At 45.3% G+C, this 12,790-nt stretch overlaps 1 protein-coding gene across 7 annotated transcripts in view; it reads right to left on the bottom strand.

Moving 5' to 3' along the window:
• Nucleotides 1–243: 243 nt before the first annotated feature.
• The window catches only part of Golga1 (golgin A1), a 50,691-nt gene continuing 38,144 nt past the window's right edge, over nt 244–12,790 (bottom strand). For 5 of the 7 annotated variants that reach the window (XM_027423642.2, XM_027423641.2, XM_035446971.1 and 2 more), the window contains 8 exons: nt 7,685–7,774; nt 6,640–6,742; nt 6,422–6,555; nt 5,959–6,102; nt 4,541–4,600; nt 3,917–4,087; nt 3,444–3,530; nt 244–2,477 (listed from right to left, as the gene is read on the bottom strand). In XM_027423642.2, coding sequence (XP_027279443.1) covers nt 2,397–2,477; nt 3,444–3,530; nt 3,917–4,087; nt 4,541–4,600; nt 5,959–6,102; nt 6,422–6,555; nt 6,640–6,742; nt 7,685–7,774 — 870 coding nt within the window. In that variant the 3' untranslated portion in view covers nt 244–2,396. The remainder of the gene's footprint in view (nt 2,478–3,443; nt 3,531–3,916; nt 4,088–4,540; nt 4,601–5,958; nt 6,103–6,421; nt 6,556–6,639; nt 6,743–7,684; nt 7,775–12,790) is intronic. The other 2 variants (XR_003486827.2, XR_003486826.2) reach the window with 2 other exon arrangements.

Here is a 12,790-nt window from a genome sequence, read left to right on the forward strand (position 1 = left end):
ATTGCAGGAGTTTCTGTCATGCCTTGACAGCTTTACTTTTGAGACTAAATGAAACCTCAGCAATGGCAGTCCGCTATTAGCCATAAAGCAAGTATTTCTGAGCATCATTAATTGCAGCTTAAATGCTGGCAGAGGCCCCCATTTCATATTCCTGCAGCTTTGTGGCCAAAGTGCCATAGGCCTTGCCCTTCCCAGATTCTCTGCAGACCCACTGATTCTTGAGAGGTAGGACTAGGCTTTGGACGTCATTAAATCATATATTTATTCACCATTAATCTGGGGAGTTTGATTGCTTCTGATAGACAAACATCTGTAGCCCTTGAAATATTAAGTACAAAGCCAGGTGGTGGTGGTGCACACTTTTAATCCCAGCACTCAAGGCAGAGGCAGGAGGATCTCTTGAGTTAGAGGCCAGTCTAGTCTACATAGTGAATTCCAGGACAGCTGGGGCTACACAGAAAATCCCTGTCTTGGAAAAAACAACAACAAAAATCCCCTCCTCAAACTTATCAAGTAAAACTCACTGTAGTTGCATCCTGAAGTGCTTTAATCAAAAAGTATTGCACCACAAATGACTCACAGCAGTTTTTAGATAATGCCACCCCTATTTACATTGGTAGTAAGATCACAGTCCAGTGCTCATATATAAAGGGCTACATGTACTGTCTCGTTATCAAAGGTTATAGAAGTAAAGTGCATCAAGCTCCTTAGAATAGCTATTGCACTCTTCTAGTGCTGAAGGAGCTTAACGTGCAGCAGGAAAGCCATTTAAATGAGTGGGCCAGGCCCCACAGCTACATCTCAACTTCCAGGCAGGAGAGAGAGAGACAGACAGAGACAGAGGAGAGGGAGGACAGAGAGAGGAGAGAGAGAAAGCAGCTCAAGGGGCTGAGAAACCTCAGGCCTAGAAAGGGCCTCCTAAGCTGGGATTGTAGCTGCTTTTGGAGGGCTATGGACTGCCCAGTTCTCTGGGGGTTCTTACCTGGGGCAGGAGGAAAGTAGGATATCCTACTTGGTGGAAAAGCTACATCTTTCTCAGTAAAGTCATAGAACAGTGGGACTCTGGTTTCATGCCCCACTAAATAGGAAACTTTAAGAGGAGCCACAGCCAAAGCAATGCCATCCTGATTTAGAAGGCAAATGCTGCAAATACTTGGATTTCTGTATGGCAGGCACACTGTATGTGTGTACATACATATGTTGGCCTTAAGATGAAAAATATAAATTTACCTAGATAAATGTTAACTTTAGAAGCTCCAGTTATTACTTTAATTGCTAATGAAACTTTCAAACTCAAATCAAATGGTTTCCCTTGAGAGCTAAAGTGGCTTATCCAAAGCAAGTGTAAAAATGAACATAAGTTTCTATCAGATAAAACTGAGGCATATATGCTATCAAGGGCAGCAGCCAACTGGGCTGTCTGGATGCCAGGTATGAATGTAGTGTTAAATACTGGCAGCAGGAGAGTGACAGCCTGCTTTCCTTGAATTCAGCAGGTTGTTCTTAAGGAGAAAAGTGTGATTGGCTCTTGCTCAGTGGTAGTACGACAGAATTCAGAGCAAAGCCAGAGAAACTCCACTGCTTCAGAGGGCAGTTGCCACAGAAGGCAAGCATAATGACAAAGGGGCATGACTGGCACTACAAAGATTTGGTGCTCTGATTTTCCTTTTTAAATGTATTTTATGATACAGAAGACATGTTTATAATAGTGAAGAACATTTGCTATAAAAATAGTTTAAAATGGTTTACCAGCAACCCATCCAAGACGAGCACATTCATTAAGAAGGCAACTGAGTGTATTTGGTGCTCTACGTAGAGATCATTCCGTCTGCTTGCTAGCTTTCTCAGGACTGGAAAGTTGCATACTCATCAGTCCACATTGGCCCCGTTACCTATGAGATGGACACATCTCAAGTTCTAGGTGGTTGGGGAAACAAAATGAAATGATACTTTCTTGAGAGGCAACATTGCATGAGAACCCCAACATGCTACTGGAAGGGGACTTCAACGACCACCCTTGAGTTGGCTTTTCTATGAAAGGACTGACTCCCCCTTCAGTCATGTAACCTCTGTTTGATAATTAGTTGTTCCCTGATATGCCAATCACTTCAATTTTAAGTGCTAATGTTCAAAGATAGAGGACTCAACTATAGCTGGCCAGAGCTGGGATATTAGCAGCACTACGAAGATCTGGGCAGTGCCCAGTATCGCTCTTGTTTGGTGACCAGAATGAAGTTCATACCAGCTTGCAAGGAGGTTGGCCTAAGGCTTGTAAACAGTGTCTAGACACTTACACAAAAAACTGCAGTTAACAGCAATTAAAAACCCACCCAGTCTGGTGTGTCAGTATTTTTTTCACAGAGTGTCAGCCCATGTAGCTCACTCCTTGGGTGGTTCTAGGACCATGGTATCCGAGGGTTGGAGATAGATGGCCGGATGCTGCCCTTGGGAGCTGGTTTGGATCCAAACCAAGACATCTGCATTTGAAACAGAAAAGGCTTCTGAGCTGAGAAACAGAACTAGGGGCCATGGGAGCAGAAATAGCCCTTGCCTTCTAGTCATCCCCAGCTAGTCAGAGGAGTAACCAAGGAGCTTCCAATAAAGCAGTGTGCAGGGCTAAGAGCCCAGATTCAGGGAAAGAGATGGTAGCAGGGAATGACTCTGATGAGAAGCAAGTGGAACTGGAGGAAGGCTTCTCCACTCTATCACAGCATTTATGCAGGGACCTTAGCAACTTCATGGGGTTTGCTGTGCTGGTGACTGAACCTGAGACCTTGCATATACTAGGTAAGTACTTTACCACTGAGCTATACAAAAAAAATCCAAACAAACAAACAAACAAACAAAACAAAACAAAAAAACACTGTTAAATGTAGGTGCCAGGCCCGAACTGGAGCAGTTGAGGAAGTGACATCAATGAAAATTCTGTGATGAGCTATAGTTTGGTGTCTGGCAGTGACAAAGAACAGAACATTGGGGGCTGGAAAGATGGCTCAGCAGTTAAGAGCACTGGCTGCTCTTCCATAGGTCCTGAGTTCAATTCCCAGCAACCACATGGTGGCTCACAACCATCTATAATAGGATCTGATGACCTCTTCTGGTGTGCAGGTATATACACAAAGCACTCATACATAAAATATAAATAAAAGAATGTTCTTTGAACTGCCTGGTCAATTTCATCTTACGAAAGCAAATAAACTACCAGGCAGTGGTGGCACAAGCTTTTAATCCCAGCACTCAGAAGGCAGAGGCAGCTGGATCTCAAGTTCAAGGCCAGTGCAAGTTCCAGGACAGCCGGGGCTACACAGAGAAACACTGTCTCTAATGCCCCCGCCCCCCCAAAAGCAAATAAGCTGAGGTACTACTGTGGCTGGTCTGGGTGTCAGTGCCTGGGTGACTGACACCTGTGCAGCGGTGGAAACAGCAGACTAGGGAAAGCCTACCTTATACTCCAGAGTTTCTTTGAGCATGCTCTCTTCTTCTTGTGAAAAGTTCAACAGCACTGACACTGCTTTTATGAGATGAAAAGCCTGCAACAAAACCCACTTTTGTTGCCATAGGCCTTGGGGGTAGGCAGGCAGTTGAGGGACTAAAGAGCAGCATTTCCTGTTTCCCTTGGTTCACAAGGATGAGATGGTGGGTGCAGTTCTAGCTCTTTGAGTCATCTCTGACTTTGGGAGCCAAGAGAATATCCTCAACAGCTAACCCTGCTCTTCATGCTGGACAGACTCTTTCTAGGTCTTTGGCTTCAGCAACACAAGCTAAAATTCAGAGGGGAACCACTTCCCTTCATGGTCTGCTCAACAAGTCAGTACTGAGGGATGAGGGAAGAAGGTGGAAGCAGGCTGAGGGAAGCCATGCAGGACTGGCTGGCTGTACAAGCCCGATACCCCAAAAAGCATTTTGAAGTCTTTACCTCAGATTCTCGACAGGACATGAATTTTAAAACAACATGTTTAAGGTATTCAAAGTTGATCTCTCGGGCATCAGTCAGGTCAGCATTATTGGTGACAGAAGGGGCCATATTTGGTATCTCAGGGCCTGTCTTTTCCCGGACCTCAAAAAGCTCACTGTCAGGCCTGATTTTCTGAAAAGCAATGGAAAATGTGCCATGTCAAACCCCTCCAGCTAATTCTAGGATCACAGGAAGATTCTCCAGACCCAGCTGTAACTAGCTCTTCGACTAACTGCACATCATTGGGCAAAAGGGCCCTTGACTAGAAGGAAGTGCCTGAGCTGAGGAAGGCTCAGCTCTTCTCTTGGGGTCAGTAAGAGGAGTGAACTAGGGAACTCTCTATGTGAGAATGCAGGCAGGCATGGATAAGGCAGACTCAGACCGTGGGCCCTAGGTCAAATGGTCACAAGAACACTTCTCAAGCTTTAAGACCCTTCTCCCACCACCCCACACCTGACTTCTCAGAGAACCCTCTGCAATCAACTAAGAGAACACACCCCCCCCAGGGAGTCAATGACCTCAGGAGGACCAGAGAATCAGGGACATATGGGACTGAGTGCGTGGAGGGCACAAGTGGGCACTCACCAGCTCCTTCTGTAGAGTCTTCTTAAGTTCCAGCATCCTCTGCTGCATCTGCTTCATAATCTGAGGTAACCCCCACCCCCAATACCAGCTGTCAGTGCCATGTTAGAAGGCCCTAAGAGGCCCTCCTGTAGGTTCATTCTCAGGGCCCTCTAGGGCTTCCTTGCCGCTGTTCCACCCTTTGCTTTCCCAGGACCCACAGGGGCCACAGTATTAGCCTGTTCTTTCAATAGAACACTGCCACCCACCCTTGTGTGCTGGGCCCTCAGGCCTTCTGGCAGCACCCACATACTTGGAGCCTGCTGCTGTGAGTGGCTCTGTAGAATATACTACAGGTTTTTAAAGTATGGATGTTTGCTTTTAGTTGTGTTGAATGCCCTGGGACTGGAGTTGCCATGTGGATGCTGGGAGTTGAACCCAGGTTCTCTGTACGAGCAGTACTCTTAACCACTAAGCGATCTATCCAGCTCCTCAGATTCCTTTTTTTTTTTTTTTTTTTTTTTTTTTTGGTTTGAATCTCATGGTTGTCACTGCTGTACTGATAATTTCAGTGTTTTCTGTATAAGCCACTAATACTGGATACTGGTTTTATTTTTATGTTTTAATCAGTGGGTTTACTATAAGGCTTAAATGTAGTTTACTACACATTCCATCATTCATTCAAAAAGCTGTACTCCATTTTCCTAACTTGAAACTTTATAATCTGTCTCAAGGGATTTTATTTTCCTTAGCGACAGGGATCAAGCTCAAGGAAAAAAAAAATGTTTTTTGAGACAAGGTTTCTTCTGTGTAGCCCTGCCTGTCCTGGAACACTGTAGACTAACCAGTTTGGCTCAAACTCACAGAGATCTGCCTGCTTCTGTCTCCCAAGTACTGGGATTAAAGGCGTGGGCCACCATGGTGAGACCAGTCTCTAAAGAAAGCTTCTCATGGGCTGGAGAGATGGTTCAGAGGTTAAGAGCACTGGCTGTTCTTCCAGGGGTCCTGAGTTCAATTCCCAGCAATCATATGGTGGCTCACAACCATCTGTAATGAGATCTGGTGCTCTCTTCTGGCCTGCAGGCATACATGAAGACAGAACACTGTATACATAATAAATAAATAGCTATTTAAAAAAAAGAAAGCTTCCCATGGCCTAGGATAGCCTTTTCTTCTGGCCCTTCTGCATCTGTCTCCAGAGTGCAGGGTTACAGGTATGCATCACTATGTTCAGCAAGGACTTAACTTGCACTGAGAGATGTAAACACTGGAGGACAGAAGAGTGAGACCAAAACCTATCAGAAATCCAGCACCAACCTCTTGAGGAGAGATGGCAGACTTGGTGGAAGGGGTAATGGCACTGAGGAGGAACAGCGGGGCCTCAGGCCTGAGGGCTGGGCTAGAGCAGACCCACAGCTAGCCCAGGTCCTGGGTGTCCTCACCTTATTTTTCTCTGTAAGTTGCTGCTCTAAGTCCTGCTTTTCTTTCTGTAGCTGCTCTAGATCCATGGCTTCAACCTCACCATTTGGGGTTCCGTCTGCAGCCTGAAGCTCATACTCAGAATCCTGCATGGCTTTTGCGATGACCTACAGGATAGTGGCAACAGGACAAAGGCAGACTGAGATGCGGGTCCATGGGGAAGAAGTGTCAGCTCATTTGCACAGGTGGGATATGGCATATTGCAGCAGGCAGCTGGTGACAACTAAGGTCAGACATGAGATTTCTTCCATTGCCTGTCAGGTGAACTGGTGGATTTTGATGATTAATTAGCACACTAACAGGTGCTGCCAAACAGATGGTCCTATAGGTCCAAGCTCCCTAGGCAGCTGAGCACCCTTTACTACAAAGGCAGGACCCTAAAAGGGCAGGCTCTACCCTATGCTCCAGTATGGGGATAGCACTCACAAGTGGCTCCTGGCCCTGCAGCTGCAGGGGGTCCTCTCCTGTTGTGGGTTCTACAGCCTCCTGGGCTCTACAGCTCCTCAAGGCCTCCAGTTCACTCTGCAGTTGGTGAATCTGTAGTAGGGCAGAATCGTGACCTAGGGTGGTAGGAGTATAGTGTGAGCCAGTAACTTCACACTGCTTACCAGTGACACTTTGCTGGTCAAGGGTCAACTCCTCACCTTTCTCCAGCTGGCGAAGTTCCTGCTCCTTATGGAGAAGCACTTTGTCCTTTTCACACAGGTTCCGATTTTTCTCTTCTATGATGGTTGTCAGCTGGGCAGCCTTAGCAGGAAACTCAGCGTAAGAAGGGCTGACATAATCCCCTCTCCTACAGAGATTCCATTTTCCAACTGGGGGGTGGGGAGCCCTCTATGACATCAGTAGCTTAGAACAAACCCTTGGCAATCGGATCTGTTCTGTTGAATGACCCTGCCCCTCTGGTCTATGCTGGGCTGAGCCAGAGAGTGGATGTTTTGGTCAGCCTCTCAAAACATCTTTTCCTGAACACTCATGCTGCACTAGCCTGTTGCATTGCCTCATTCTGGTGTCAGAAGGTATGATTACCCTAAATTCTCTTCAGAGATGCCTAGGGTTCAGATTGGTCAAGAAGTCATTGGAGGTCTCTAGCCAGCAGGACCAGAGCCAGGTGCTCTGTCTGTGCCCACATATGGTTTTACCTACACTTCTGGCTGGAACTCAATTTTGTGAGTAGCAGGTGGTGATGTACCACCTCACAGAATCAGACTGTTAGATCTCTACCTAAGGACTTTGTGTGTGTGTGTGTGTGTGTGTGTGTGTGTGTGTGTGTGTGTGTGTGTGTGTTTTGTTTTTGAGACAGGGTTTCTCTGTGTAGCCTTGGCTGTCCTGGAACTAGCTCTGTAGACCAGGCTGGCCTCGAACTCACAGAGATCTGCCTGTCTTTGTCTCCTGAGTGCTGGGATTAAAGGCGTGCACCACCACCACCCAACTTCAATGTTTTACAACTAAATAACTAGCCATGAAAAGTTAGGAAGTGGCATCACCTGGGCTAAGGTTTCTTGGTAATATAGTTTCTCCTGTATTGTACAGGTCCAATTGACTGTGTTCCCTGAAACCCTTGACATGCCTACCTGGGGTTTGTGTGGGTGGCCCCTCTGATGGCCCCACCACAGGAGGCACAGTGCCCCTGAGACTGCAGGGGAACATGGTTTTGGCCCACACCTTGGTAGCCAGCTAGGGGCCTACCTGTTGCTGGAACTCTTCCCTCTGTTTCCGCACCTCCTCCAGGGCTTGTGCCATAGCTACACTTACAATTTCTCTTTGGCTCCATTCATCCTACAATTCAGAAAACAGGTAGATAACTGAGTCCCCCAAAAAATCTATATTTTCTCATCTGTGTCCTTTACCTGAAGCCCAACAGAGAGGTACCTACTACATAGGGTCAGACAGGCTTCCTTACATGCTTTTGATAGCTGCCTTGTTGGGCACTGCATCTACTCTCACAAATGGGCACATCAATGAGGGCCAACGGTCCTGGTAGCTCACCACACCCAGTAACCAGAACTGGTCTAATGAAACCCACACAAAACAAGAAGGCTCACAGGTACAATCTGGTCACATGATGTAAGGGAGCGCTGCTGAGCTTTCCAAGAGCTCACTCTCACAGATTCACCCACAACCCCCACCCCCACCCCCACCCCCACACTTCTTTTTGTTTTCCAAGACAGGGTTTCTCTGTGTAACAGCTCTGGCTGTCCTGGAACTAGATGTATAGACCAGGCTGGCCTCGTACTCACAGAGATCCATGTACCTCTGCCTCCCAAGTGCCAGGATTAAAGGTGTGCACCACCACTGCCCAGCCACAAAAGTAATTTTAAAAGACTTATTTATATTACTTATGTGTGTGCAAGTGTAAGTATATGTCATGTGTGTATGAGTACCTGCAGAGGAATTGGGCAGTAGGAATTGAACTCAGGTCCTCCAGAAGAGCAAGAAGTTCTTAACTGCTCAGCTACCTCTCTAGTCTCCATAATCCTATTAAAAATTTAAAGTTACATTTACTTATTTGTTGTGTGTGTATGCATGTGGGTGGGTATGCCACTATGTGCCTATGGAGGCCACAAAGCTTGGTAGCAAGGCCGTCATCTACTTAGCTATATCACCAGCCTATGGGCCTATTTTCTTTTCTTCTTCTTTTTTTTTTTTTTTTGGTTTCTCTGTGGCTTTGGAGGCTATCCTGGAACCAGCTCTTGTAGACCAGGCTGGTCTCAAACTCACAGAGATCCGCCTGCCTCTGCCTCCCCAGTGCTGGGATTAAAGGCGTGTGCCACCACTGCCTGGCTGAGCCTATTTTCTAAGAGTGAAAACAGCTCCAAGAGGTTTGGTGATTTGCCTCGGGTTCTAGAACTAGCAGGTAGCATGAACAGATTGAGAGCCAGAGCCAGGCAGACCCAAGTACAGGGACTCTGAATGCCAGCTTTTCCCATCTAAAGCATCTTTGATGTGAGCAGGAACATCAGTCCCTTAGCCGACTGGCAGGGCTTCTGCAGCAATGGACTGTTAGTCACCACTGTCCTCCTCTGGTAGTATGTTCCTGCTTGTCAAGAGTCCTAGTATAAAATACAACCTCTCAGGTCTTGACCACAGTTGGGGAGATTCATTAAGGAGAACATGAAGTAAAGCCCATTATTTCTGTCTACCCAGAAACCCCTGCTCTTTCTATGTAAGCACCTCATTTCTGTCCCTCATTCCCATCTTAAGACTCTCCATGGTAAGGACTGGGCTGTCAACAATGATGCCCTAATATTGTGGCATATGATTCAAGTCTGACCTATAATAGCATCTCTTTCCCTTGACCAAATTCAGCCAGCAGGTGGTTTTGCACCAAGAACAACCATAGTCTTTTGCATAAGGACCCTTCTTTATATTCTGAAACTAAGTTGAAGATAACCTCCTAAAATGTTCCAAGATCAGAGCTGATGTATGTCCATTCCCCAAGCTGTCTACTGAGGGAGTTTCTCTGGGTCTGTGGGATCCTGACTCTTCCTACCAACTCTTCCTGGGTCAGCTGTAGGACCATGACATACTGAACCTTACTTGAGTAATCACAATTGAGTCTACCTCTGGCATACAAGGACAACTGGTACCTGAACTTGAGAGGCTAAAGGTGAGACCTTGAAATACACTGTACAAGACTCCTTACCAGGGTCATCTGATCATCTACTACTACTACTACCAGATGTAGGTTTAGGATGGAGCTCTGTTGGCACAGGAGAAGAAGCTAGAGATTCTGGCTTGGTAAGAATGCTTTGCCTACTCAGGAATGTTTTGGGGGGAAGTTTAGGAGAGATGCTTGTGACTCCTGGAGTCTATAAGGCAGACAGCTTCAATATGTCTGAGAGAACAGGAAGGCAGGTTGGGTCACACAGGAATACATGCTGGGGAGTGGTCCTTGGCATTTTTCATCATGCAGCCATGTCTGATCCTCTAAATATTCTTCTTGATGTCAGAGGTTACCACTTCAAATTTAAAAAGATAACAGGGCCAGGCGAGGTAGCACAGACCTGCAATCCTAGTGCCTGGGAGGTTGAGGCAGAGAATTTCAAGTTCCTGGCTAGCCTGAGCTACATGGAGATACTCTATCTCAAAAAGGCAAACTACAAGGCTGGGGGTTGCTCTATAGTAGAGCACTCAACTAGCACAGCGGGGGCCCTAGGTTTCAGGCCCAGTACCAAAAGACAAGTAAAAAACCAAATACCAACTAAATACCAACTGCAGCAACACCACACACACAGACAGACGGATACACAGACACACACACACACAGACATGTACAAGCACTTATACTCTCCATTCACACATGCACAACAGATTTATGATAATGAGGGATTACAGTGGCAGACATAGCCAGGTAAAAATAACTCTCAAGTGCCTCAGAGACCCACGAGCCCCCAACTATTGGACTCTAAGTTGATATTGCAGCCTGCCAAAGATATAAGATATAAACCATGATTTTATATCTTTTAGAAGCTGTTAGGGCTCCCAAACATGGCAGCTATGTACTTGGGGTTGAGCCTGGTTTTGGCTGGGGGAGGGGAAATGTTCAGGGGACAGCTCGTTTTAAAACATAAAAATCAGTCAGTGTGGTGATGAACACCTTTAATCTCAGCACTTGGGAGGCAGAAAAGTTAAAGATGTAGAGTTAGCCTGTCTTTAAAACAATACAACAACAACAAAAAACCCTAAACATATGTATATATCAAATTACAGAGTCCTTTAAAAACATATAAAGAGGGGTTGGAGAGATGGCTCAGAGGTTAAGAGCACAGGCTCCTCTTCCAGAGGTCTTGAGTTCAATTCCCAGCAACCACATGTTGGCTCACAACCATCCTTTATGAGATCTGGTGCCCTCTTCTGGTGCAGATATACATGGAAGCAGAATAAATAAATAAAATCTTAAAACAAAACAAAACATATGAAGACAGGAAGGAAGGCTGGAGAGATGGCTTGTCAGTTCAATTCCCAGTACGCACAGGGCAGCTCACAACTATCTGTGGCTTCAGTTCCAGGGTCTGACACTCTCACACAGATTAACATGCAGGCAAAACACCAGCACACATGAATTACAATTAAAGAAGAGGAGCAAGGGGATCCAAACACCAATGAAAACGGGTGGCCCAGGTGATACAGAGTGCCTCTGTTGCAGTTTCCTCAGAGTTCTATATCCAGAACAGCTTCAAGGCTGCTGGATGAGATGGTCCAACCTCACAGACTACTCTAGCCAGGACCTCATATAAACTCTGCACTTTCCTATTGCACAGAGACTGGATAACAATACAGCTAACTCTTTCAGGACTTGACCATTATCCCAATCCCAGTTTCCCAGGATCTCCTAAAGATCCCAGACAATAGGAAGCAGTCTATTGAACATGACACCCACATTTCCAAGAGGTGGGGTAGATTGCTTTTGGTCATTTGATGGGTTATAGATGTTTGTCATTGTTTAGGGGGGGTTGTTTACAAGTTGGTCATAGTAAAGAAAAAAATTAAAGAAATTAGATTCAAAGATTTCTTTCTGAAAGAAAGAATATAAATGTTGAGGTATAAAAATGATGAGGTAAAAGGATGAATTGTTGAGTCTACTTTTAAACAGCCACTAGTATAGCCACTAGTCTCAAATACTTTACATTGGTATGGATTTTCGTATACTGATATAAATTTAAGGTTATTTTATGTTTCTATTTTTGTTTAAGGTATTGTACCTGTGCAGCTTATTAAAAAAAAGGTAAATTAGGCTGAGCCGTGGTGGCGCATGCCTTTAATCCCAGCACTCCGGAGGCAGAGGCAGGTGGATCTCTGTGAGTTTGAAGCCAGCCTGTCTACAGATCAAGTTATAGGACAGGACAGACTCCAAAGCTACAGAGAAACCCTGTCTCGGAAAAACCAAAAAAACAAAAACAAAAACAAACCAAAAAAACAAAAACAAAAGACTAAAAACAAAGACTAAAATTAAATTTTAGTCTTTGAAAGCTATTTAGGATAATAAATGCAGATTAACATTCATTTATAACTACTAAACTTGTATGTTTAGGTATGTTCTCAAGGTCATACAGGGATATGTTTTAGGTAGATAGATGACCTTCAAACACTTCAAAGACCACAGAGTATGATATTTAAAATTTTTTCATAACATAAGGCTTTTCTTGATAGTGAGACAAGTCTACTCCAAGAATGGATGATGGGCATCTATGGTGGTATTTTGTTTGTAATCTAAGAAATAAAGCTTGCCTGAAGATCAGAGTGTAGAGCTAAGCCACTAGTTAGCCAAAGAGGCCAGGCAGTGGTGGCACACACCTTTAATCCCAACACTCCGAATGTAGAGGCAGATGGATCTCTGTGAGTTCAAGCTACCCTGGGCTAAAAGAGAATGATCCAGTCTAAAAGAGAAACAGAGCCAGACAATGGAGGTTCACACCTTTAATCCCAGTATTTGGGAGTCACACTTCTTTAATCCTAGCACCAGGGAGGTGGAAACAGGAGTGATTTGGCTGGGTGGAGAGAGGAGCACATTGCATTCAGTCTGAGGATTCCTAGAGACGGAATTGCCCCTTTGGTCTGAGGATTCGGGAGAGGTTAAGAACTAGTAGCTGGCTGCTCTGCTTCTTTGATCTTACAGCATTAACTCCTATATCCGACTCTGGGTTTCTATTATTAAGAACAATTAGAACTTGTGCTACAGACATTGAAGAACCTCCATATGTAGTTTACTTTCTTTATGACAAAAGCTAGCCATTAGGGCAAGAAATTGCCCTTGCCTCAACAGATGATAGTATGCTGTCCAAGCTGGATCAG

The sequence above is a fragment of the Cricetulus griseus genome, chromosome 6 (genome assembly GCF_003668045.3).
Source record: "Cricetulus griseus strain 17A/GY chromosome 6, alternate assembly CriGri-PICRH-1.0, whole genome shotgun sequence".
In the NCBI taxonomy this organism is placed as follows: Eukaryota; Metazoa; Chordata; class Mammalia; order Rodentia; family Cricetidae; genus Cricetulus; species Cricetulus griseus.